At 39.0% G+C, this 23,826-nt stretch overlaps 3 protein-coding genes across 16 annotated transcripts in view; all 3 read left to right on the forward strand.

Annotated features, from left to right (window-relative positions):
• The first annotated feature begins 235 nt into the window (after window positions 1-235).
• slc22a7a (solute carrier family 22 member 7a) lies at window positions 236-4,448 on the forward strand. Its single transcript, XM_057362277.1, has 10 exons — window positions 236-959; window positions 1,295-1,398; window positions 1,809-1,963; window positions 2,132-2,300; window positions 2,507-2,630; window positions 2,717-2,823; window positions 2,953-3,167; window positions 3,403-3,511; window positions 3,738-3,944; window positions 4,043-4,448. Exons 1-10 carry the CDS (start codon window positions 555-557, stop codon window positions 4,128-4,130), a joined length of 1,683 nt encoding a protein of 560 aa, XP_057218260.1. The 5' UTR covers window positions 236-554; the 3' UTR covers window positions 4,131-4,448.
• A 282-nt stretch (window positions 4,449-4,730) lies between these two features.
• wdr83os (WD repeat domain 83 opposite strand) lies at window positions 4,731-6,458 on the forward strand. The gene is made up of 4 exons (XM_057362238.1): window positions 4,731-4,892; window positions 5,404-5,509; window positions 5,678-5,775; window positions 5,929-6,458. Exons 1-4 carry the CDS (start codon window positions 4,843-4,845, stop codon window positions 5,993-5,995), a joined length of 321 nt encoding a protein of 106 aa, XP_057218221.1. The 5' UTR covers window positions 4,731-4,842; the 3' UTR covers window positions 5,996-6,458.
• A 960-nt stretch (window positions 6,459-7,418) lies between these two features.
• cacna1ab (calcium channel, voltage-dependent, P/Q type, alpha 1A subunit, b) overlaps window positions 7,419-23,826 on the forward strand; it is a 107,736-nt gene continuing 91,328 nt past the window's right edge. For 3 of the 14 annotated variants that reach the window (XM_057361856.1, XM_057361864.1, XM_057361854.1), the window contains exons 1-2: window positions 7,467-7,782; window positions 10,544-10,933. In XM_057361856.1, coding sequence (XP_057217839.1) covers window positions 10,548-10,933 — 386 coding nt within the window. In that variant the 5' untranslated portion in view covers window positions 7,467-7,782; window positions 10,544-10,547. Of the gene's footprint in view, window positions 7,783-10,543; window positions 10,934-23,826 lie in introns of all 14 variants that reach the window. The other 11 variants (XM_057361863.1, XM_057361853.1, XM_057361858.1 and 8 more) reach the window with 8 other exon arrangements.

Consider the following 23,826-nt stretch of genomic DNA (forward strand, 5'->3'; position numbering starts at 1 on the left):
TATGGTTCTCTCTATCCACCATGAAATTACAACCTCAAACCATTATTTCTTCATACATAACCACATAAAAACAGATAAGAACATGTAAAAATGTACACGTACATAATTACTTCCTAACAAAATTATGAACTGTAAATATTTAGCATGTCACATTCTGTCTGTAGTCTACGGTATTTTCTTTTTTAAAGGTTTGTTTAAAGTCCTAATTTGCCCTTCTTTGGTAAAAGGCCATTGTGAAACCAATGTATTTTCTCTCACTAGGTCAGGTGAGCGATTATGAACTTTGAAACACTGAGACTGCCTCTTCTTCGACATAACAAAGAAGTTATTGTATCGCATACAGACCATAAAAAGTGTGACCGGGAACAGAGTTTTGATAACGTAATGCAGCATTGCAAATCTCATCAGAGAACCTTCTGCTCACTGCTTAACCAGGCTGTCCTCACTGATCTTAGGGCAAATTTCATTCAGACGATCACGGTTGTGATGGGCGAGTAGCACGCTTGCAACGTTCTGCTTGGTTATCTACTCGGTCGCTCTCTTCTCTTTTAGCAATGAGGTTTGAGGACATCCTAGAAGAAGTCGGTGGCTTCAAAAAATTCCAGTTCCTGCTTCTCTCTATTCTGTGGCTCCCGCGGATAATTCTTCCACTGCACTTTCTACTCCACAATTTTATCTCAGGTGTGCCACCCCATCATTGTGCCCTGCCCTATTTGGAGGACAGCTATGCAGGTGGCACGGAACAAGACAATCCTGCAGTCTCGCAGATTTTGGCTCTTGGCGTCCCGCTTAATAAAGATGGCTCTTACAGCTCCTGCAAGATGTACCCTCTTCCCATGGGCTTTGACCCTGACGGTGACCTCACCCACCTGTATGGCAACCAATCAAATGTGTCGGTACCGTGCCAGCATGGATGGGTGTATGACCGCTCACAGTTCACTTCAACAACAGCCAGTGAAGTAAGATGTCTTTTCCCTCTTTTTACTTAAGTAATATATTCATATCAATTGCTGTAAAATGTATGTTATATTTGGAGAAACTGATGGCCACAGTTTTACTTTCAACGCAGCCATCACCTGCTGTACCTATATGAATTTTCTAATTCACATTTACAAAATGGATAGTTGATAATAAGATGGAATTTAATGATTATAATAAAATAGCAGGTGCGAGACTGTCATATTGTAAATATAGACACAGCTGTACTCTGTTACCCTGAAAAATAGACTAAATCAGAAAGTCAGCATCGTGCAAACACATTAACCTCATTTTTGTTTTGGTGGATTTATTTCAGTGGGATTTGGTATGTGACAACAAGAAGCTAAACCAAGCACTCGCCACATTCTTCTTCATTGGAGTAACCATAGGAGCTGTCATTTTTGGCCAACTGGCAGATAGGTATGCTGTCTTCAGATTCCTTTTCAAAACGATTACTTCTCATTTTTCTTTTTCTATTTTTCAGTCTTTTGAACATTACCATGGTAGAGACGCCTTAGACCAAAAGCAGATCACATGGTTTCTTAATAGCAACAGTTTAAAAGTCTTCACTAATCACATGTCTGCATTTAAAACACGATTTGCTTTCCTTGATTTGTTCTGCATAGTTGCCTATACATGAAGAATTATCCTTAAGGGGGCTCAAGTATATTAATTTACACACTATTTGTCATGGAATAAATCAGTTAACTCACATGCAAAGTGATTTACCTCTGGCTATCAAAGTAAAGGGAAAATGTGATAAAGGTTATTTTCTAATAAACTGTTATTAATTCTATGAGGTTAAAATTGTGTTTAAAATCACTCTACAGGTTTGGACGTAGGCCTATAATTCAGGTGTCCTTTGTGGCCAGTACAATTTTTGGAACTTTGGAGGCTTTTTCTACATCTTACGTGATGTTCGCCATTACAAGAACCTTGTGTGGTGTGGCCCTGTCAGGGATGATTTTTACCACAGTGGCCCTGTGTAAGCTTAATATCTACAGCTATTGTCATGTCTTTATGAATTATATACATGCTTGTAATAAGTCTGACTATCATTTTTATCCAATTATAAAAATGTTATGTTATGCAATTTTAACTCAGGATTGTAATATGTTATAATGGTTAATATGTATTCTGCACATCTCCCCAGGTGTTGAATGGACAGATGTTAAACATCGTACTTTTACGGGTACCATCATCAGTCTGGGGTGGAGTGTTGGGAATATGTTACTGGCCCTTCTAGCATATCTGATCAGAGACTGGAGGCACCTCATCCTGGTGGTGACGTCACCCTGCATTCTTGGCATTATTGCCTGGTGGTAGGTGGTGGTACTGCACACAACTAGTGCTTATTATAACCTTAATTATGTGTAGTTTGCCCAACAACAAACTATAAGAAATATGCTGGGAAAAGACTGTCAGGATCAGATATTCATTTTCTATATGTATTTGTAATTAATATAAAACAAATATTATTAATTAAAGAGAAAGGCTAACATTTTCCCCATGCAATTGATCTACAAAGGTGGATTCCTGAGTCTGCAAGATGGTTGCTGGCCAATGGCAAGGTAGAGGAGGCACAGAAGTATCTGATCAAGTGTGCTAAGATGAATGGAAAGTCCCGTTACATGGAGAAACTTGACACTTTGGTAAATACACCAACCTTTTATGTAATGACGAGAATGGCCAATATAATAATTTGACTTATTTAAATGTTTATTTTTAATCTATGTAGACTCTAAAGAAAGTAACCATTCCTGGGGTCACCAAGAGTCATTCCTACCTTGATCTAGTTAAGACACCAAAACTAAGGAAGATTGTCATATGCTCTGGGATTTTCTGGTATGTTGGAAGATTAACATGTTGTCATGTTCTGTACAACATGATTCATTTTTTTTTATATTTGCCAGTGTGATATATGCCACTGAAATGCTGTGTTTTTAATCAGCGTTCTTTGATTAAATTCTGCAGGTTTGCTGTTTCTTTTATCTATTATGGGATCAGCTTCAACATCACAGGGTTTGGTCTGAACATTTATCTAACACAATTTGTCTATGGAGTCATTGAAATACCAGCTAAAGTTGGCACCTACTTTGTTCTGGATCGAATTGGACGAAGAAATGGACAAGCGTGGTCTCTCATTATAACGGGATCTCTGATTGGACTAAACAGCATGATTCCAACTAGTAGGTTCTCAATAACTTCACTCTGTCAACAAAACTGAGAGAGCAAATTATTTTCTTTCAAGTTCAAAAACAATACCCAATACTTATAATGAATTAATAAATCACATTAGTTTTTTCAAATTACTTTCATATTAAAATTCAAAGTATAATCTGTAAGAATATTACAATTTATTTTGCTCTAAATTATTAAAGATGTAGCCTAATCTTTTGTTGTCTCTGTGTTGTCATCCTTAAGATTATTCTGATGTGCGTACAGTAATTGCAATTATTGGAAAGGGATTTTCTGAGGCAGCCTTTACCATTGCTTACCTGTACACCTCAGAGCTCTACCCTACTGTACTACGGTAATTTTGAATATAATGTAAACAATATAATATAAAACAGGCAGGTATTTAACTCTACTGTATATAAAACTATAAAACATTCGATCCTTTCAATACCACTTAATAGATACAGTTTTATCAAATGTGACCTTACTAAGTTTCCGGTTACAAAATGAATATGTTGATATCTTCACTCACAACCAAGAGATGGCACTGTTTTGTGATAATTCTTGCTGATGCCTTTCAGGCAGTGCGGCCTGGGCTACACCTCTTTTATAGCCCGTTTAGGAAGTTCTCTGGCTCCATTGGTCATGTTATTGGAGGATATGTGGCAGTATGCACCCTCTGTAGTGTTCGCTAGCACTGCTGTTCTCAGTGGGTGTGTGGTCTTCTTTCTGCCTGAGACCACAAATGTTAATCTTCCAGAGCATGTTCTGGATGTGGAAGAGGGAAGGTATGGTATCAATCATGAAAAAATTGCCTACGTAAAAATACATTGATTCTTACTTTTCACAACCTTTTCACATACTGAGGACACTGGATGTTTTCCAGGCACACACTGGTGTCCACATCAGCGATGGAGGTCGAGGTCAATGCGATGAATGAAGCACCTGCCAATTCAGAAGAAGAGACTTCATAACGGCTTTAATCATGTCAGAAAACCAGCGACACCCTATGGTTCAATCCCAGATGAACAGAACAGAATACATTACATCCAACTCAATAAGAGAAAAACTATGGGATTGGACTAATTTCGGCAGCATTAGATGAAGCACAAAAATACCTCATCTGCTTCACTTATTGGTCACTAATGATGAAAAGTTAAAGAACTATCTATTTTAGCAATTTTATTGTTTTTTACTTTTTGGTCATACACGTCTTTAATATATGAATTAATCCACATTATGCATGTATTATTGTAATAAACACATGTTAATAAATAATGTAGTTAATTTTGTATTTTGAAATTCAGAGCATATTTACAATCCATTATTAGGTTAAAAATAGTCTGTTCTGCAGGAGTTCTTTTTTAAACAATAAATGGTGTTCAGATTTAATTTATACAAATTTCTAATAGATTTAGCCTACATAAAAATAAATATTGTATATTACAAATGCAATTTTCATGGCTGTTTAATGATGACAATATTCTAAAGTATTCTAAATATTATAATATTTTTCCTAAAGTCTATAAACATACTCCTTGCCGGTAGGTGGTGGTAGTACACCACGAACGTTAAATACAACAGACAAAGAGCAGACTGGTCAGGATTTACAAGTCAGCTGTTCGCTGGCGTGCTGTTCTCTTAAGAACATTATATAAGTTTTCTATGTTATTGGGATTTTAAAGTATGACTGTAAACAACATGGCGGATCCAAGAAGACCTAACAAGATTTTTCGGTAATTTGCATTTCTTGGTTTCCTTTTCTAATCGATTAAGATGATTCAAGTGAGCGATTACATTACGTGTCTTTAGCATTACAGTTAGCAACAGTTTGGCTAACGTTTGAAAGAGATTAGAGACATTTTTCGTTGAATATTTATGATAGCGGTGGTTTACAGCCTGAAATACTCATAATTTCAGCATAAAATTAATAGTACGTATGTACAATATGTATAGGACACTTAACTGTTTTCAAAGGTGCTTATGTACTCCTTTTTGTGGTCGCTTATTGCTTCCAGCACACTGCAGTTGCATTCGTGTCAATATTGTTTTTAGTTTGACTTATTGTTGCTTATTTTTACAGCTGTTGTATTCTTATGTGTTTCTAAATAAAAAAAATCTGTATCCTACTTTGTCGTTCTCTGTCTCAGGTTTTATTTTCGTAAATCTTTATGAAATGTGTGTTCTTTTATGCACTAGATTGGAAAGTAACGTTATTCATACTCGAACCATGTATTTTCTTTACAGCTACAAGGCTCCCAACACAGAAACGAACCCCACACTGGAAGACCCTACACCAGATTACATGAACCTGCTGGGCATGATCTTCAGTATGTGTGGCTTGATGCTCAAGGTGACCTCTCCCTTACCTGCCTAAACACCTTTGTTTACAGACAACAGCAGATGTGTTTTAAAGCCACAGTGCTGTTTACGTCTTTATTGTTTTTCATTGTCTGTGATTAAAACATGATCAGAATAATTGCTTTTCAGTTATGTTGTGCATTTTATGTTCTTTCGGCAGCTTAAATGGTGTGCGTGGATTGCTGTGTACTGCTCGTTCATAAGCTTTGCAAATTCACGAAGCTCAGAAGATACCAAACAAATGATGAGCAGCTTCATGTGAGTTGTTTATTATTAATTGTCATCCTCAGGAGTAATACTAGAAAATTATATTTATAAAAAAAATTGTTTCCCTTAAAACTTGACCAAGTATGATTATTCTGTACATGAAATACACTGTTTGCAGCGTTAAACTCAAGTTGTTTTCTTCAGGTTATCCATATCTGCAGTTGTGATGTCGTATTTGCAAAACCCACAGCCCATGTCACCACCGTGGTAACAAATAATCCAGACTCAATGGGCCATCTCAGCGGGGTAATGGTATAAGAGCCAGAGAAAACCAGCTGATCCTCCCACTGTCCTTCTGGAACACAGAGACACATACAGTACACTCATCACCCCAGCTGGCCAATCACAGGCTGAAAAAATGACCAATTATAAGCCCCTGTTTGATTTTTGTTTTCTCTGTGCTCTCAATTCACGACTGTTGCTTTTATGTGTGGTTTGACCATGATATGCTAAAATACTAATATATTAATGATTTTAAGGAGTAAATGACAGTTTTTGTGTTTTGTTTAAACTCTTAATAAGGTTCTTTTTTTCTGATTTAGATTATTTTTTTGTAGCTCAATCTACAAATACAGGGTGTTTTTAAAGATACGAAAAGTCATCCATCTGCTTTTCTACAAATGTGAACCCTAAAATAAACCATTTTCGAAGAACAATTTGATGTTCGTAGATTTACAGACCTCTTTTTATTTAAAGGTTTGATATTCTTATGTTTCTTTTGACTGTATATCCGGGCGGAGGTAGAAAGTCAGATTTTTATTCTGGCAGATTTAGTGCTTCTGAGTGCACTAGAGAGCCCTGGGTGTTGAGCAGAGCCCAGTACTGTTCTGCAGAATTAATATATAGCACTTTTCAGACTTGCCAGATGCGTTTCTCACAGCATGCTAGACAGCAGCACAGATAGTTTTTCCTCAACACTGTAAAGTTCAAACCTTGTGTATAAATTTGTATTTTAACAGCAAGCATTGTTACTTATTGTTTTACCACTAGGTGGTCAACGTGGACATTTTTTCAAAAAACATGTTGTAATCTGCGCACAATTAGCATACTTGTTCTGGTCTTTCTATGGATGATAGACGTATAATGGTTGTAGCTGTCTGGAAAACGTGTAGTCCCATTTGATGCAGGTCTACGAAAATCTAATCCTGACGAAAATGAGGGTTGCATTCGGCTCATTAATTCAACATGAAATGAGAATGAATGCATTCATTCGTTTTGTACTTGATTACTGTGTCGTGCTGTTTTGTATTAGACGTTACAAAATGTAGAAATCGCCCTGATCTATTCAGGAGACTTGCTCATAATAAGGTCAGTCATACTGTAAGGATAATGACCATCTCTTTATTTCCTAAGAAGAATGCTTTATGTCATTTGCGGGGAAAGCTGAGTAAGAGTCTGAATCAGCATTTCACCCTCAACAGAGAGTTTACAATGCACTTTCAATCATTTTTCGTTGGTCACACAATTTGCACAATCAACAAAACCCATATAGTGTGAACCCAACCCCGTATAACGATCTTTTAAAATTAGATGTAAAATATTTACCTCTTAAATTCACCTTAATGTTGAATCAAAGAGCAGAATATTTCGTGAGGTGAAAGTGTAACCTCTTCAGCCACCGCGCAGCTTCTGTCAGAGTTTTAGTCCGCGCGACACTACGCGCGCGGTGCCTTTACAGTTGTCACGTATCCGACACGAGCTCACGGAGCGCGAGACTCTTCATAGAACACACGAGGACGCGCAGTTCTCTCGCCACGCAGAGCCTTTCTAGGGACTGGGAGTGAAGGAAAACAAAATCATCCGTTTGCCTAACATACAAATATTTAAAGACAGAATGTTCCCGGCTTGAAGATGGATGCGACCTCCAGCTCTGAGAAAACGGACCTCGAGCCATTCAGTTTGTGGAGTTTCATTGGTAGTTTTGTCATTTATAAACTACAACTGATCCGGACGTCTCCAGATTACAGATTTGCATCTGAAACGACACGAACCATTTTGGTAAGTGACGGTAAAAGTCTCTTTAAATTATATTTTATTGAGTATGTCTTTTTAGACATTTCTTTAGAGATCTTACTTGAAATGCTGTTGTGCCATGAACAAACTAATATTATTAATCTTGCAGTATATTTAACGTTAGTTTATACAAACATGACATGTAGTACCAAGAGAAAATCACCATTATCGGCCATGGTATTTTTTAACATATACCACGGTATTTGTTCAATTACCTTGGTGTAACGTTACCTGATAAATAACATGTTCAAATGTGGTATTCATTCAATACATGTTCATGGTATTTAAAGTACCATGTTTCTTTTCGTCATACCAGACTTTGTTAGATTATCTACTGGCAGTCTCTTGCTGTTTCCCTTCAATAACTCACAGCCAGAGCTATTTATCATAATGTGTTCACTCAGCAGATAGGTTATTATTTATGCACTGAAGGGTGCTAAATGCAGCAAAACATTTAATTGTATGTTTCCACATATCTGCTCTCTTCACAATAACACTTGTCAGCATCACTACTGAGAGACATTTAATTGTGTCAACAGTTTCTGATTTCTATTGAACATAGCACATTTTAATATAAATAATATGTGACTTTGTGAAAACCAGATATTAAGATAATGAGCATCAAAATTGATTTCACTCATTAATTTCACTATAAATGTAATTTTGACATGGCCTTGTTCAATCAATGTATACAATATGTTTACAGAATATTCATTACATTGTGTAGAATACAAGAAATCACAAAATATGGCTTTAGCTAGGCTTTTACAAGCAGGGTCACAAATTATAATTATTTGATATAGTATATAAAAACATGCTCTAATTCTAGGGTTGTGCAAAAATATCGATACATGTAACTATCGAAAAAAAAAAAATTCTCGATAGTGTATCGATAGTGATACCTCTACTATCGATATTTTTTTTAAATCATGTCATATACATACGGCCAAAAGTAAGTGGTAGCGAGCATGGCGAAAAATATAAGAAGGCTTGGAGCTCTCTTAACTGTAATGCACCACAACAGCCAAGTGACTTGCGTGACCCACCTTATTCCCCCTGTGCTACCCACATGAGGGGCGCAATCCACAGTTTGAGATCCCAAACCTCTGATCTAAAGGTCCATGCATCACACATCATGGCCACTCTTAAGTAAGGGATGGGATGTTTTTACACTTATCCTTACGAATCGTATCGAAATACATAGCAATATATTGTATCGTGACCCATATCGTGATCTGTATCGTATCGGGAGGCACTTGCCAATACACAGCCCTATCTAAATCTCACATCTACTCTGGAGTTTAATGCTTCACATCATCAGTACAGTAAGTACAGACTGGCAGGAGCATGACTGTTCTGATGGCTATTATTTTTATGGATATGTTTTAGGGCCTGTTTCACAGACACGGCTTAGTTTAAACCAGGACTATGCCTTAGCTGAATTACAATTTTTATGTTGCTTTTATAAAAATACCCTAGAAGAATACATTACTGGTGTGCATCTCGAGACAAAACAATGGCACTGATATATTTTAAGATATTTCTGGGCAAGTTATATTCAGTTAAGGTCACGCATTCATTTTAGTCTGGGTCTATCCTTAAGTCTGGTCTGTGAAACCGGGCCTTAGTGTTTTGGAGAAAACGTTGTAAATGTCACAGTAATTGCATGTGTTCATACACACCCACACCATGGTAAGCCTGTCTGTGGGCCGGTGCAATAGATATTCAACCCACACAAATGGGCTACTTGGTGTAACACGATGATGAAAATGAAATCATCCAAAAATTAGTTTGACTATTTTTTGTGGTTATGACTAGGCTTTACCATGCTGTTACCTTAAGATTTATAGTGTTGGCTGGAAGCAAAAATACATTCTTTTGTCTTGCCCTGGAAGTAGGCGATGAATAAAACCTTTAAATAAGGAGGACATGTATCTCTGACTAAAAATACTAAACAATAATGTCACGATGTTGTCAAGCTCCAGGAAGGGAACAAACTAGCGTGTGAAGGCCCTTCAGGATCTTCAGCTTCTCTTTCACCTTGCTGAACGTATTCCCTGTTGGAACACTGGCTTGCCTATTGTAATGTCTTTGCTCTCGATTGGCCAAAATAAAGAGCGGTAGAGGCAGATTTAGTGAGTTCCATCTTTAGTGTCGGATCATGGAGACAAGCTGTGTCCTTTCTAAATACAGCCTGGCAACAAGATCCTTCCTGTCTATAAAGACTACAGCCACAAGCAGGACTGCAGTGTGAATCTCAGTAGCTCTTTCTCGCTTTCATTCACATTTTTGCCACTGTGCTTATCTTTTCTTGTGCTGTATCTCACCCCTTTCTTTTCATCTACTTCTTTGTACTATATGTGGAAGGTCACTACAGCATTTGTCACCTCTTTGGTGCTTTGCTTTCAGCAGCTGAACAGTAAAAGTGTTATCGGCCCTTCTGGTGCATCCTAATCCCAAAGAGCTCCAGAACTCCTGACTATAGCACTCTGCATTTTTCCTGTGCGTGCGTGAGTGTGTTTTAGATTGTTGAGCTTGTGTATGTCACTTTAAATTACTTTTCCTCCTCTCATGTCTAGGCACACAAACACCGTCAGCAGATATTGGCCTGGAGGCGTTCATCATTTACTTTGGCCTTACGTTGGTTTATTGCAATTTTCTTTAAACAAATGCGTAGCCTCTTTAATTAACCTTCCCATTGTGTTCTTTTTTCTCTCACGTTCCCATCCCTTATCTCCTTCTATAGGGCTATGCTGTCTCCCATGTACGCAGACAGCTCGGTGATCATGGAAAAAGCGCCGCCCCTGTGGCAGAGAGGGAGAGTGCAGCCTCAAAGCCACAGAATCCGCTGTCATCCACCCACCAGCGGGAGCAGTGTTTGCGCCAACCCCACTTATTTCCACACTGTTTATGACATGAGTGTCGAAACTTGTCAAGCTGAGTCCTTTGAGTACAGAAAATCTAATGGAGGAGAAGCTGTGGTGACGGATGGGATGCTTTACTCTTTGATGCCCAGTGATTCTCTGTTGCCACCTGTCAGGAGGAGAGGAGGACTTGTGGATCACCGTGATGTCATCAAAGCACACCAGTCACATAAGTTACAGAGCACTCCACAAGCCCGTCGTAAACAGTGGGAGTGAGTATTGAAATATGTGCGCTTATGACCTGGATTAGCCTTTTTTATTATTATGAAAATGTTATGTGTGTTCATTTAAAATTGCTAGAAAAGTCCATCATTAGCACCAATCATGGTCTTTTCTGATGTTTTGTCATTTAGTGACATTTCAATAGAGTATAATTTTGAGCAAGATGTTTAATGTCAGTGGTATTCATATAAATTGAAATTCTCAACTGCGTAGCCTACTTTATATGTGAGCAACAGATTCACACATCGAAGATTTTAAAATGCATCAGAGCTTGCTTTCATAATGTAAGTGAAAGAGAATTGAAAAAGAAATCTGTGCTTTGATGGGTAATGTTATTCTCCAAGGGTCTCTTTTAGGAAGCCTGTCTCCCATAACTGTCTCTCAAAATTCTGTCATATCTCTATGTATAAAGGGCAGGTCATGTAGGTATATGTGTGGGGGTGTGTATTCACAGTGATGGACACAATGATGGACAACGTGATGACCTCTGCTTCATTTGGTCCCCTGTGTGTGTGTATTTGTGTGTGTTTGTGCATGTCAGTGTTAGCCTGACAGCAGGTAGTGAATGTCCACTCTTGTAGGAACAGATATTATCAGATATGCTATGGAAACAGATAAATCAGACCAATATTGAAACAGAACGGGGAAACGGTTTCTGTTGTTGAGAAGCGAATCCCTATTTAGGTTTTTGTGTTGTGTTTAGTGGGCACATGCTCCTCACGAGCTTGTCAACTTCAATGAAATTCTCTGCTGACTTCAGCTTATAATTGGAAGCCCTTAAGGTGATGTGTGGATTTCTGTGCCGCTAGAAGTAGTGAACAAGATTGCAAAATATGAGGTTTCCGAAATCTCCTCCTACGTTTTCTGCATTTTACAGCGAGAAGTTGTAATGTAGCAAACAAACATAGCAATGTTTAAAAGCACCTCAGTGTTTATACTCTTGAGGAATCTAACCTTCAAACTTATTTATAGTCATTTTGCACATTAAACTGGAATATGGGAAAGTCAAAAATTGCACACTTCACCTTTAAAGAAGAATGTTGTTTTCCACCTTGACATTGTTAGCACAGATAGTAGATACTAGTGTCACCGGCTACTTGTCTCTCGTGCACTGAAGGATCTATTTGTGTTCCAGTGTGTCTGCATGTTTGCGTCATGGTGGGACCAAGTAGCGATGAACCCTGTGTGTCGGTGGATTCCAGTCACGATTCCTTTGCACTTCAGGGGTGTGGAGGCTTCCACTCTCATGCTCACCCACTCATTCCGACAGGAGTGTCAGTGGGGAGATGTGAGATAGCAGCCTAAAAACTGCACTCTCACTTCCTATAGTTCTTTTTTCAGCCAATCATTTTTCCGTACTGTCTTTACTCACTCTCTTTATTCTTACTGTTCCTTTTCTTGATACTGATCTGTTAGTGACCAGCTGTAACTAAATATGTGAACACGGAGTCTGACATGCAACACAGATGCAGATAAGTGAACAAACACACGCACACGCGCAAATTTTTTTTTTGTAAAGCAAACAAGAACAAGCTGTTTGCAGTTGTGTTACGGATAAACAGGTTTTGCCTGGTAAAGGCCATGCCAGCTCAGATACATGCTGTTAGCAAAAGTTGACCAAAAAAATAACAAAAAATTATATACATTTCTATATACAAAACTAGAAAATTTAAAGCTGCTGTCCTTCTGAAACCTCGTATCTCCATATCTCGTAATGTATTTTTTTTTGCCATAAATCATTCGTCAGCCTTTAGGTTTGTCACAGGGTTTTGCAAATATCTAACCAATAAAAAGTATTAAAAAGTGCTTGTCACCTTTGACAACACAGTATTTATTCATTTAAAATGTACAGTGTTTCCTGAAAAACAACAAATTTGGACATACAAGGTTTCAGAAGGACAGCAATGATATGCTGTAGATTAAACTGCTGTTGCGGCTGCTGTATATGAAAAAAGGGTGTGTATAGTATGGTTAACTTTGTTTCACTCTTTCCTTCTCTCTCTCTCTCTCTCTCTCTCTCTCTCACACACACACACACGTTCTCCTGTCACTGCTTCCCTCTCAGTGTTTTCACTAAACACAGGGTACATCACACACTCTTAATTACAGCAGTGCTATATTAAACCAGCTTCTTAAATAAATAAAAATGCTTGCGTCTCTTGGATATGTATTGCATCTACCTTTTTTCCATCCCTTCATCTCCTAGACTCCTCTGTAGTAGATGTCTTGTTGACTACTTAAAGAAAAAAAATGTATCTGTAAATTTTATTTCTAGAAACAGGCTTCAGGCCTTAAGCATCATAATCACATTCGTACACACAGTCCTATGCCGGGAGACACTTGCCAGCAAGTGCAGACAGATCAGTGGGCAGTGTGACAACGGGGCAGTTTTTGAGAGGTCGCTTCCACAATTTTGCTGGCAGGAGGAACTATATGCCACATAAATAGGGTCGCTGTGCTATTTTTAGAGTCCATAAAACTAACCTTTTATCATTACCAAGGCCGCAATAAACTAAAGGGTTGATTTAAGATAGACAGAGGAAGTGGTTTCAAAGTGAGAGAGAGAAACGGAGATGATTTGTGAAATATGATGTTACTGGAGCAAGGGAGCATGATGGGTCAATGTCATCCAGAGTAATCCTTGTATAAACAGAACTTGCCAGCTGCGCTCTCTTTCTTTTCCCCAAAGATTGAGAAGAGCTAGTGCCAACAGACACAAATGTTCAGACTTTATGATTAGCCTCTGAAGATTGTGATAGTGTGTACCATCATGTTTGAGTATTGCATTGGTGAATGCAGATATTAGAACAATACAAATAGCATTAGGGTATATTAAATAGCATCTTGTAAGAGTCAATCTGCCATGAGCTGGGGGACCTGTTTTAGACAAAAGGATCCTCTGAAACCAAGTTTCTCCAGTGTGTGTGTGTGTGTGTGTGTGTGTGTGTGTGCTTATGTGCTTTACTTGTGAGGACCATATTTTGGTTCTTAAGGCTTATAAACTTATAATTAAGCCTCATTAATTACTTTATATTTAATAATGTTAAGAGGTACCCGTGAGGGTTAGAGTAAGGGTTAGGGCAAATATAAAGAAAATATCATTAGGATGGTGTGAAACAATGAAAGTTGGTAAGATGTTCTTGCTAATGTGGTGTGTGTTTATTGATTTCTTTGGGTAGTGCCTGGAGAATTGAAAATCCTGCTTGGTTTAAACCCCTCGTTGTTATCGAACTCTTAAATGCACCTCAGCAATTCCCTTGTAACCATGTCCCTGCATTAGTTTCATTACTTTACATAATTATTTCACTGGACCTGAGTACAATGCAAATGCATTCAGATGTCTGTGCAGTAAACTGGTTTTCAGAACAATTTATTGAGCCTGGGATTCCTGTCAAACCACAGTGTTCTCCCAGCTCAAGACACCGTCTCCTGCATCCCAATCACGCATTTATGTCACACTGCCTTCATCTAAGAGATTTCGGATGGGAGCCTGTGGAATGTGTGTGAGACGTTTGACAATCTGATGCTAGGGCTGACAATCTGTTGTTGGTAAGGTTTTTTTTTGTGCTTGTCTGTGTCAAGGCCCTGAGAGCATTTTTAGCTTTGTTAAAATCACGGTAACAGTCTTTGCTCATTCATTGCTTAATGATTTATAATGGTATGTTATTCTGGGTCCCAAAACCAGCAGTGTTAATAGAAAGTCAACTAAGACCCACGTTTGGTTTCAGATGTGGCAAGAAAGCAGTCTGCTTGTTTGTATGAGTAATGTATTTATATTCACTGGTGTCTGTCTGTGTATCTTTTTGTTTACAATTTTGTAGTGCAGAACTCAATTTATTTTACCTTTCTGGTCTCTATCTTTTCTCGGAGCCATTTCGATGCTAATGCAGACAGCGGGCCCTTTCCATCTGCTGTCGGTCCACGGGTTAGAGCGGGGCCAGCTAAAATCTGCTCTGGAGGCTGGACAGTCTGACCTTCATTCACACTCATTCAGACCTCCTTTTTCCCAACCGACTCAATCCCAGATAATGAAAATAAGACAAATACAAACATGACTGAGTGTCACTGGTTGTGTAAAAGGGTTCCTGGAAGTATATACTGTATGAGATGTTTATTGTCACAAAAACTCCAAATAAATACTATTCTAATTATTTTGCATACTTTTATTGATATTTTTTACAAATAGTATATATGAACTATAGATCGTATAGTGTGTTTGCAAATGAATAACACAATATGGGAAACAGTGGTACAATATGGTTCGATGCCATAGGAGAACCTTTTGGTTCCATAAAGAACCTTTAACATCTGAAGAACCTTTCTGTTTCACAAAAGCTTCAGATTAGAAAAAAGTAAGAAAGAGATGGTTCTTTAACGAACCTTTGACTAAATAAAATGGTTCTTCTATGGCATCGTTGTGAAGAACCTTTTAAGCACCTTTTATTTTTAAGAGTGTTGACAAAGAGTCTCATTTAGGAGAAAAGGTGATGATGTGCTCAGTATTCAGTGGTGGACAGTAACGAAGTAAATTTACCTGAGTACTGTACTTAAGTACACTTTTTGAGTATCTGTACTTTACTTGAGTATTATTTTTTCTGAGTACTTGTACTTTAACTTCACTACATTTGAAAGACAAATATCATACTTTTTACTCCACTACATTTATAAAAAGGTCCAAAAGTAGAAAATGGTTTCTATGCAGCGGGTTTTCCGGTGTGCGTCATTTATCTTGCTTGCTATCTTCCAGGACCTTTTAATGTTGCCAAGTATTTCAGTTTTTCTAAGCTCGCGGTTTTCCGGCAAGCTTTGAATGGCCATTTAGCAAAAAAAATACGCAAATCTGGCAACTCTGGGATCTCCCCCGCTAAACTAATGTAAACGTAGGCGCTGCTACACCGTTGATAGCGCTCTAAAAAGGCAAATAGAACAATAAAAGATGAAAAGGGCACATGTTAAAGTGTGGTGTAATCATCTGTGGGTTACGATCAGTCAAAGATCATAGAAACATTGTCATGAAAATGATCGGCATAACGGCTAAATGGTAAATAAGCATCACATACACCTTGAGCTACGCGTGTGTGTTAACTTCTGCTCTGCTGCTGTTGTCACTGTTCTGCCTTCTTGTTTCTGAACTTCTAGTCGTGTGGCAGGATCGGGACAGAGCCCTTAGGTTTTATGTGAGAAAGCCATGAGTTGTTTACGTTTTACATCTCATATGCTTTCTCGTGTCTTGTCATTGGCCCCACCCCTCTCGTTTCATGTATTGCTTCCCTGCCGTGTCTAATGTTTCCCACCTGCCCTGTGTCATTATCCCTTGTTTGTCTTGCCTTTAAAATGCCCTCATGTTTCTTTGTCCTGTGCTCGTGGATTGTGTATGTACTTGCTTTCAGTGTTCCTGTTCTTCACCTTGTCCGTGGATTGAGTTTTGTGTTTTCCCTTCCGTGGTTTTGTGTGAGACGTTTGGTCGAGTTCTTGTTGATTAATTTTAGTTCTTGTTCTGCCCATTGTGGGAAGTTTTTGTTTCATGTTTTGGTATCTTAGTTCTGTTCTTGTTTTACACCCCCTCGTGGGTTTTTGTTTTGTGTTTTGAATGATTAAAATTTGTGTTAACCCCTTCATCCCCGCTGCCTGCATTTGGGTTCCTTCCACTGCCATTCTTGACAGAATCCACGAGCCAGAACCGAACCCAGCAGGCAAGATGGAGGCAAGGCGATCCAGGCAGGCTCATCTCCTCTGCGGTCTGCGACAGGTCTACTCCGACGTCTTGGAGTTCGCTGATCGATTCTTCGAGACCGCAGGGGAGATGGTCCACGATGAAACGGAGCAGATGGCAATGTTCAACGGCGGTCTGAACGAACCGCTGTCCCAGCCGGTGCAGCCGGCGTCCAGTCCGGTGTCCAGCCTGGTGCAGCCGGCGTCCAGTCCTGTGTCCAGTCCGGTGCAGCCGGCGTCCATTCCGGTGTCCTGTCCTGCCCAGCCGGTGCAGCAGCCCGCCTTCCAGCTGGTGCAGCAGCCCGCCTTCCGACATTCCAGTCGGCGGTTCCCCCCAGGACTTCCTCCCCTAAATCCCCCAGAACTCCGCGCCCTCAAGCGCATCCAGGGACTAAGACTGTGCCCACTGTGAACCCTTGTTTTGTCCCACCCCCCTCCCATGTTTATTATTTTTATTGACCCACCCCAACCCATGTGTCATCCTTGCTTGTCTGCCCTTAGTTATGTTTTCTATGTTTGTCTGGTTCTTGTCTATGTCCCAGTCTGTCATGTCTTGTTAGTCGACCCCTTGGTGAACACCAGGGGGTGTTCATTGGGGGGGGGCTCTGTCACGGTTCTGCCTTCTTGTTTCTGTGTGAGACGTTTGGTCGAGTTCTTGTTGATTAATTTTAGTTCTTGTTCTGCCCCATTGTGGGAAGTTTTTGTTTCATGTTTTGGTATCTTAGTTCTGTTCCTGTTTTACACCCCCTCGTGGATTTTTGTTTTGTGTTTTGAATTAATAAAATTTGTGTTAACCCCTTCATCCCTGCTGCGTGCATTTGGGTTCCTTCCACTGCCATTCGTGACCGCTGTATCATTTAAAGCAGTGGTCACCAACCCTGCTCCTGGAGATCAACTGTCCTGCAGACTGCAGCTCCAACCCTGCTTCAGCTCACCTGTCTGTAATTATCAAGCAAACCTGAACACCTTGATTAGATAGTTCAGGTGTGTTTGATTGGGGTTGGAGCTGAAATCTTCAGGACGGTCGATCTCCATGAGCAGGGTTGGTGACCACTGATTTAAAGCGATTTGGAAAATGAATGATGTTTTTACTGAAGTAACTATAGTTGAAGTATTCCTGTTGAAATAAAAACAATAGAACCCAGCCCAAAATACAACATAAAATGTAATGGATTTAATGGTAATAATGGGAATTGTAATATGGATACTTGTTGTCTACTTGTAGGCTATGTGATGGATTCTATTGGTGGGATGGTACCCAAAGAGGAATTTAATTTAAAAATCTCATTCTACTTCAAAAATTCATTGTTTTTTTCTGCAGGGATGGTATTTGCAGTAAATCCACAGTATCCACAAATTTACCATTTTCTATATATAGGAACCATACTCCAATTAATAATCTTTAGTAAAACCACAGCAACTAAAAATACCATAGTTTCATTATACTAGCTATAGTTCATGTTTGTAGTTAAATTATGGTTATACAAATGATAATAAATCCAACAACACATGGCTTCTACACTTACAAGAACCTTACTACTTACTGGTAAATTGCTGCTAAAACTGGTAAAGGGAATATACAAAATAAAAGAACACTGCTCATAAATACATATAGGCCAAGGGGGCTAATGAGGATAATGAGGATAATTAGGCTAAATGATCATACAGGATTATATCTAAACTAAACATATATGTGCTAAACATATAAAGCTCTTAAAGGAGTTGCTCACTGCAAAATTTGCCCCCATTGACTTTCCATAGTAGGAATAAAAATCAATGGGGGCAAATTTTGAAGTGAACTACTCCTTTAATACCACTGATACTGTGAGCGTGTATTCAGTGGGTTGCTTCAGAGGCATAAGGTATAGACAATAAAACAATGCATAGCTGACATAAAGTAAATTTACTTTTAATACTTGAGTAATTTTAAAAGCACGTACTTCTGTACTTTTACTTAAGAATCTGTCTTTACAACTTTTACTTGTAGTGAAGTAATATTTGACCAGTAGTATCTGTACTTTCACTCAAGTAAGGAAGTTGTGTACTTCGTCCACCACTGTCAGTATTACATCACACACAGTAGCAAGTGCTCATAACTTTCTATAATATTATAATGCTGCCCTCTTCTGGACAAAATACTCAACAACACTATGGGCTATTTCTCAGTATCTACCTTGTAAGAACCATCACGAAAACAGCTTATAAGTAGGGATGCACCGAATGTTCGGCCACTGAAAATGTTCGGCCGAATATAGCAAAAAACGCAAGTTCGGTGTTCGGCCGAATATGTGAAGTGGCCGAATAAATTTTACCGAACATGACTCGTGATACGATCAAGCAGCAACCAGCGCAGAGAGAGAGAGAGACGCGTGCGCTTTATTACTGCCGCAAACATTTTAGCAGTGCGTGCGTGCGCGTGTGTGGAGCATTTTAAAGTATCAGAGAAAGACACAGCACGGGACTTGCCGCACCGAAGTAAATTTCCGAATGAAAGCGTCTTTACCGGTCGGTAACTTTACTTCAGACGGAAGCGGGCTGTCTGACAGTAGCCCCGCCGCTCGCGACATCCTTTGACATCATACAGTGGTCGCGTGCACACAGTTCCCTGTACTAAACAACTTGTCAAAGTATGTTCTGTGCACCTTCTGAGAGAACTGTCAGCTTTTGTGGGCGGAGTTTGGAGGAGACGTGAACTGAAATGGTTGTCAGTCAGCATCAGTCAGAATTGCTTGCATTGGATGTTTTTTTTTCACAAATCATTTTGCAATGTAGCCTATAATAATCCAACAGTTTTCTTTTATTCGTATTTTTAGCTTATAGCCTAATGTGGAATGACACTTTTTAATGAAGTGTTTTGTTGTAGGGGTACAGAGTAACTTACATTACATTCTTTTAGCAGTCAGTTATAGGCCTAATTTTTATAATTTTTCTAATATAGGTTTTGCTCAATTTTATATTAAGTTGTATTGTATTTTATTGAAATGCAATACAAATTATAAAAAGCACATTTTGACTATTCAGTTTGTGCAATAGTGAAAAAAATGGCTTAATAAATAGAAGAAATGCAAAAAACCGTGTTCGGTATTATTCGGCCTTCGGCCAAGTGTTTCACATCATTTTCGGCTTCGGCCAAGAATTTTCGTTTCGGTGCATCCCTACTTATAAGTAAAACTGTTTATTTGAAAAATGCAAACAGGTTTGTGTGATGGTTAAGTTTAGGGGTTTAGTGAAGGTGAGAGGATATAATGCAGTCTGTACAGTATAAAAATAATTATGTCTATGAATTTTTGTGCTCAAACTTTTTTTTTAACAGCATACAGGCTTTGTCACTATCACCTGAACTGTAAATGTAATAACTAACTATGGAGTTTCAGAGACATGGTCTCTTGAGATGCTGACACCACATGAATGTGCACAGTCCCAAGCTCTGTCTATCTTGAGCAAAATGCATGAAATATAAAGTGCATTTCATGCTTTTAACTGCTTAAAATTTGTCACGGTTATATACTTTGATAAAATATTAATATGTTTTCCATTTTCCCCATCAGAATACATTCAATGCTACTTTTAAATGGCAGTCAATGAAGGAAGACGCTTCTAGGCTTCAGATGATGTTGTTGTGACATCTAACAGCAGGGGCTAACTAAACCATTCTGGCGAGCCAAACCTTGGTTTGAACAGCATGTGCTTTCTGCACTCAGAGAAATACCCGTCATGCGGCTTACTTTAATATATTGCCTGCTCCACCAAACTCAGACACAAGGGGGCGATGCAGGACAACCTCTTAGTATTCTTGCAGCTCCACCTACTGTTTTGTCACCCTGTAATCACCCACCTACAGCTGAGGGAATCTCCCATCACACAAACAGACAATCTTCTGTCTCTCTCGCCCACCTTCTTGCTGGAAGCCTAGACACGTAACATTGTGATGATTAGTACAGCAGTAGTGATAAAACAAATGTCTATCAGTTTGATTGAATGGATTTAATCAGTATGATTGCCGTGTGCTGTGCCTGAATTCTCTCTGAGCTCATGGAACTGCTTTAAAATCAGCAAACGGACGTCACTGACACAATATAACACTATTAAAATATGAATGGGGCCGATATTAGTCGGGTTAAAGAATTTGTTTTGATTTCAGAAATATTTTAGTCAAACTGGATTCAAGCAATGCGATTTAGGCTACCATTTTATCCAAAGCGTCTTCATTTTATCCTGGGTGTTTCCTGGGAATCAAAAAAATAACCTTTGCGTTGCTAACACAATGGTCTACCAATTGAGCTACCATAAGTGTGTTCTGTATCTTTCTTTTGTGGGCCACGCTTCAGTCCTACATGTGAACATACCTTTGTAAACGGCACTTATTGTTTGCTCATTGACAAAATGTTAATGCTCTCTCTTTAGTAAGTCGCTTTGGATAAAAGTGTGTGCTAAATGAACATACGTAACTGTAAATAAATGTTAAGACTGTTCGCTGAAAGTATTTCTTGTGTCAAAGCAGATGTGCTGTATGTGAACAGTACAGTATAGTATTCCCTGCAGCCACCACATCACCAATGTTCACATCTGACTAGCAGCAGCAATAAGTGCTTTAGCCCATCTGAGTAGCCAAGCGTCCCATCACTCACATGTCTTCTCAGGGTCACTCTCTCTGATTGGCTGGCTGCCAGTTTGAGCTCAGCTCTTTTCTCAATGAAAGGCTCAGAGAATGTGATTTACGCCGTCCTAACGACACAAGCGGAAATGAGATGCAGCAGAGTCAGGGTGGCGAATATGTGGATTAGTCATACACACTTAAAATCAAACAGGAAAAACTAATAGCATTGTGTGAGCTATAGAGACCCAGTATTTTTCACTCAAAATGATTATACCAACCTTTAGGTGGCCTAATGGTTAGAGAGTCGGACTCATGACCAGAAGGTTGCCGGTTCGATTCCCAGGGCCGGCGGGTAACAACTGAGGTGCCCTTGAGCAAGGCACCTTACCCCTACTTGCTCCCCGGGCGCTGTAGTGATAGCTGCCCACTGCTCCAGGGGTACGTGTGTTCACTACTCTCTGGATGGGTTAAATGCAGAGGTCACATTTCATTGCCTTGTACATGTGCAATGACAATAAAATTGAATCTAAATCTAAAAATCTAAATCTAAATCTTTAAGACTTTCTTGAAACCTAGATTTTTTGAAAGAAGAATCATGGCACGGTGGTCAAAAGTGATGTCTGGAGGGCATATTTATACAATGTTAGCTTTTAAGGCCCCCTCAAGTTTAATTAATTCATCAAAATATGAGGTGTATGGAGAAAAATGGAGAAAACATTAAATTAAATTAAGGTATTTGTTAAACCAAATTATTTGGCAAAAAAGGCAAGCGTATGGGTTTTATTCTGATATACAACAAAATGTATAGAAAAAGTTCACAGAAAATAAAGCATCCACCTGGGCAGTGCTATGATCTGGGGTTGCTGCAGTTAGTCAGGTCTAGGAGGTTCATCAATGTTATGTGCCCAAAGAATGAGGTCAGGTGACTACCTGAATATACTGAATGACCAGGTTGTTCCATCAATGGATTTTTCTTCTCTGATGGCACGGGCATATTCCAAGATGACAATGCCAGGATTCATCAGGCTCAAATTGTGAAAGAGTGGTTCGGGGAGCATGAGACGTCATTTTCACACATGGATTGGCCACCACAGAGTCCAGACCTTATCCCCATTGAGAATCTTTGGGATGTGCTGGAGAAGACTTTGCGCAGCGGTCCGACTCTCCCATCATCAATACAAGATCTTGGCGAAAAATTTATGCAACTGTGGACGGGAATAAATGTTGTGACATCGCAGAAGCTTATCGAAACGATGCCATGGCGAATGCGTGCCGTAATGAAAGCTAAAGGCGGTCCCACGAAATATAAGAGTGTGTGACTTTTATGTATTTTATAGATTCTTTTGCTTTTGTCTACAGCAGTCATTCTCCTGTGCCATGACTCGGGAAGCTTTGCGCATGTGTTGTGTTCAAAAATGCCCTCCAGACATCATGTTTGACCACTGTTGTACTTGAGTGAAAAAAGCACTGTGTGATGATTCTTCCCCTAAAAAAACAGGGTTTCAAGAAAGAAAGACTTTAATCATTTTGAATAAGATTTGCACGTTTTGTGTGTGGTTTTGCCAAGCCTCCTTAAAGGAATAGTTCACCCACAAAATGGTCCTCATTGACTTTCCATAGTTGGAATAAAAGTTATGTGGTCAAGTCAAGGGGGAACATTTTTGGGTGAACTATTCCTTTAAATTCTCAAAGCTGAGCTTCAGTATTTCTCACAACTACCTAACATGCATACAAAACATATCTAATACTTACGTGAATAAAAGCTCAAAACATAATTTTTTGGCCACTACTGTATAGTGGTGAGGGCTGTCAAGCTGTCTGTTAAAACTTGCGTGCTATATGTTCCCATTTTTCCAAAGCTTTAGCTTTGTGTGAAAAACTAATATAATTTGGTATCACTAATGTGAAACCTTGTGTATTTTTTGGCGAGTTTGAATGTGTGCAGGACTGCAGGTATTAATTAGATTTATGGTTGGGAATGATTTTCAGCAAGATGATTTTCAACAACTAAACAGCTTTTCTCAGACCTACCCGCACTAAAGCACAGGCAGGAATAGGTCAGTCGTAGTGGTATTGATTATGAAAGGCATAAAGGACGATTTATGTGTGTTTGTGTGTGTGTGGCAAGAAGGAGAGACTTTTAACTAGTCATTTCATCATAGTCTCATTTGCCCCAGCATTTCCACTTTAAATCTTCATGAGAAACAAGCACACGTGTTCATAAGCACAGAAACACAACCTCTCCGTTTCTGTCTCACAAATACAGTGGTACACAGACACAAGATGTACTTAATACAGTGAGTGCTTGCACTCTCTTGCTAAACACATCCATCTGTGCTATTCTCTTTCTCACACACACCATCACAGCTTAGGGTATATTTGCTTCAGCAGTCTGTAGTAAAATAAGGCGCTGTTTTTTCCCCACCTGCTTCTCTGAAAAAGGATTCTAAAATGGCCATATCTTATTATTCATTCTTTTCTGTAACACTCCTTTTTTTCTTTTATCCTTAGCATCATCCTTTACTCACTTCCTGTGCTCAGTCTGGAGAAGTGGTTCTGGCCATTTATATACAA

The sequence above is a fragment of the Triplophysa rosa genome, linkage group LG20 (assembly GCF_024868665.1).
Source record: "Triplophysa rosa linkage group LG20, Trosa_1v2, whole genome shotgun sequence".
In the NCBI taxonomy this organism is placed as follows: Eukaryota; Metazoa; Chordata; class Actinopteri; order Cypriniformes; family Nemacheilidae; genus Triplophysa; species Triplophysa rosa.

Excerpts from the sequence above, each read along its gene's own strand:
- slc22a7a (XM_057362277.1), top strand. The coding sequence starts at position 555 with ATGAGGTTTGAGGACATCCTAGAAGAAGTCGGTGGCTTCAAAAAATTC. Across the intron at positions 3,168-3,402 it reads AAACAGCATGATTCCAACTA|ATTATTCTGATGTGCGTACA; the intron begins GTAGGTTCTCAA and ends GTCATCCTTAAG. Across the intron at positions 3,945-4,042 it reads CTGGATGTGGAAGAGGGAAG|GCACACACTGGTGTCCACAT; the intron begins GTATGGTATCAA and ends GATGTTTTCCAG.
- wdr83os (XM_057362238.1), top strand. The coding sequence starts at position 4,843 with ATGACTGTAAACAACATGGCGGATCCAAGAAGACCTAACAAGATTTTT. Across the intron at positions 4,893-5,403 it reads AGACCTAACAAGATTTTTCG|CTACAAGGCTCCCAACACAG; the intron begins GTAATTTGCATT and ends TTTTCTTTACAG. Across the intron at positions 5,776-5,928 it reads CAAATGATGAGCAGCTTCAT|GTTATCCATATCTGCAGTTG; the intron begins GTGAGTTGTTTA and ends TGTTTTCTTCAG.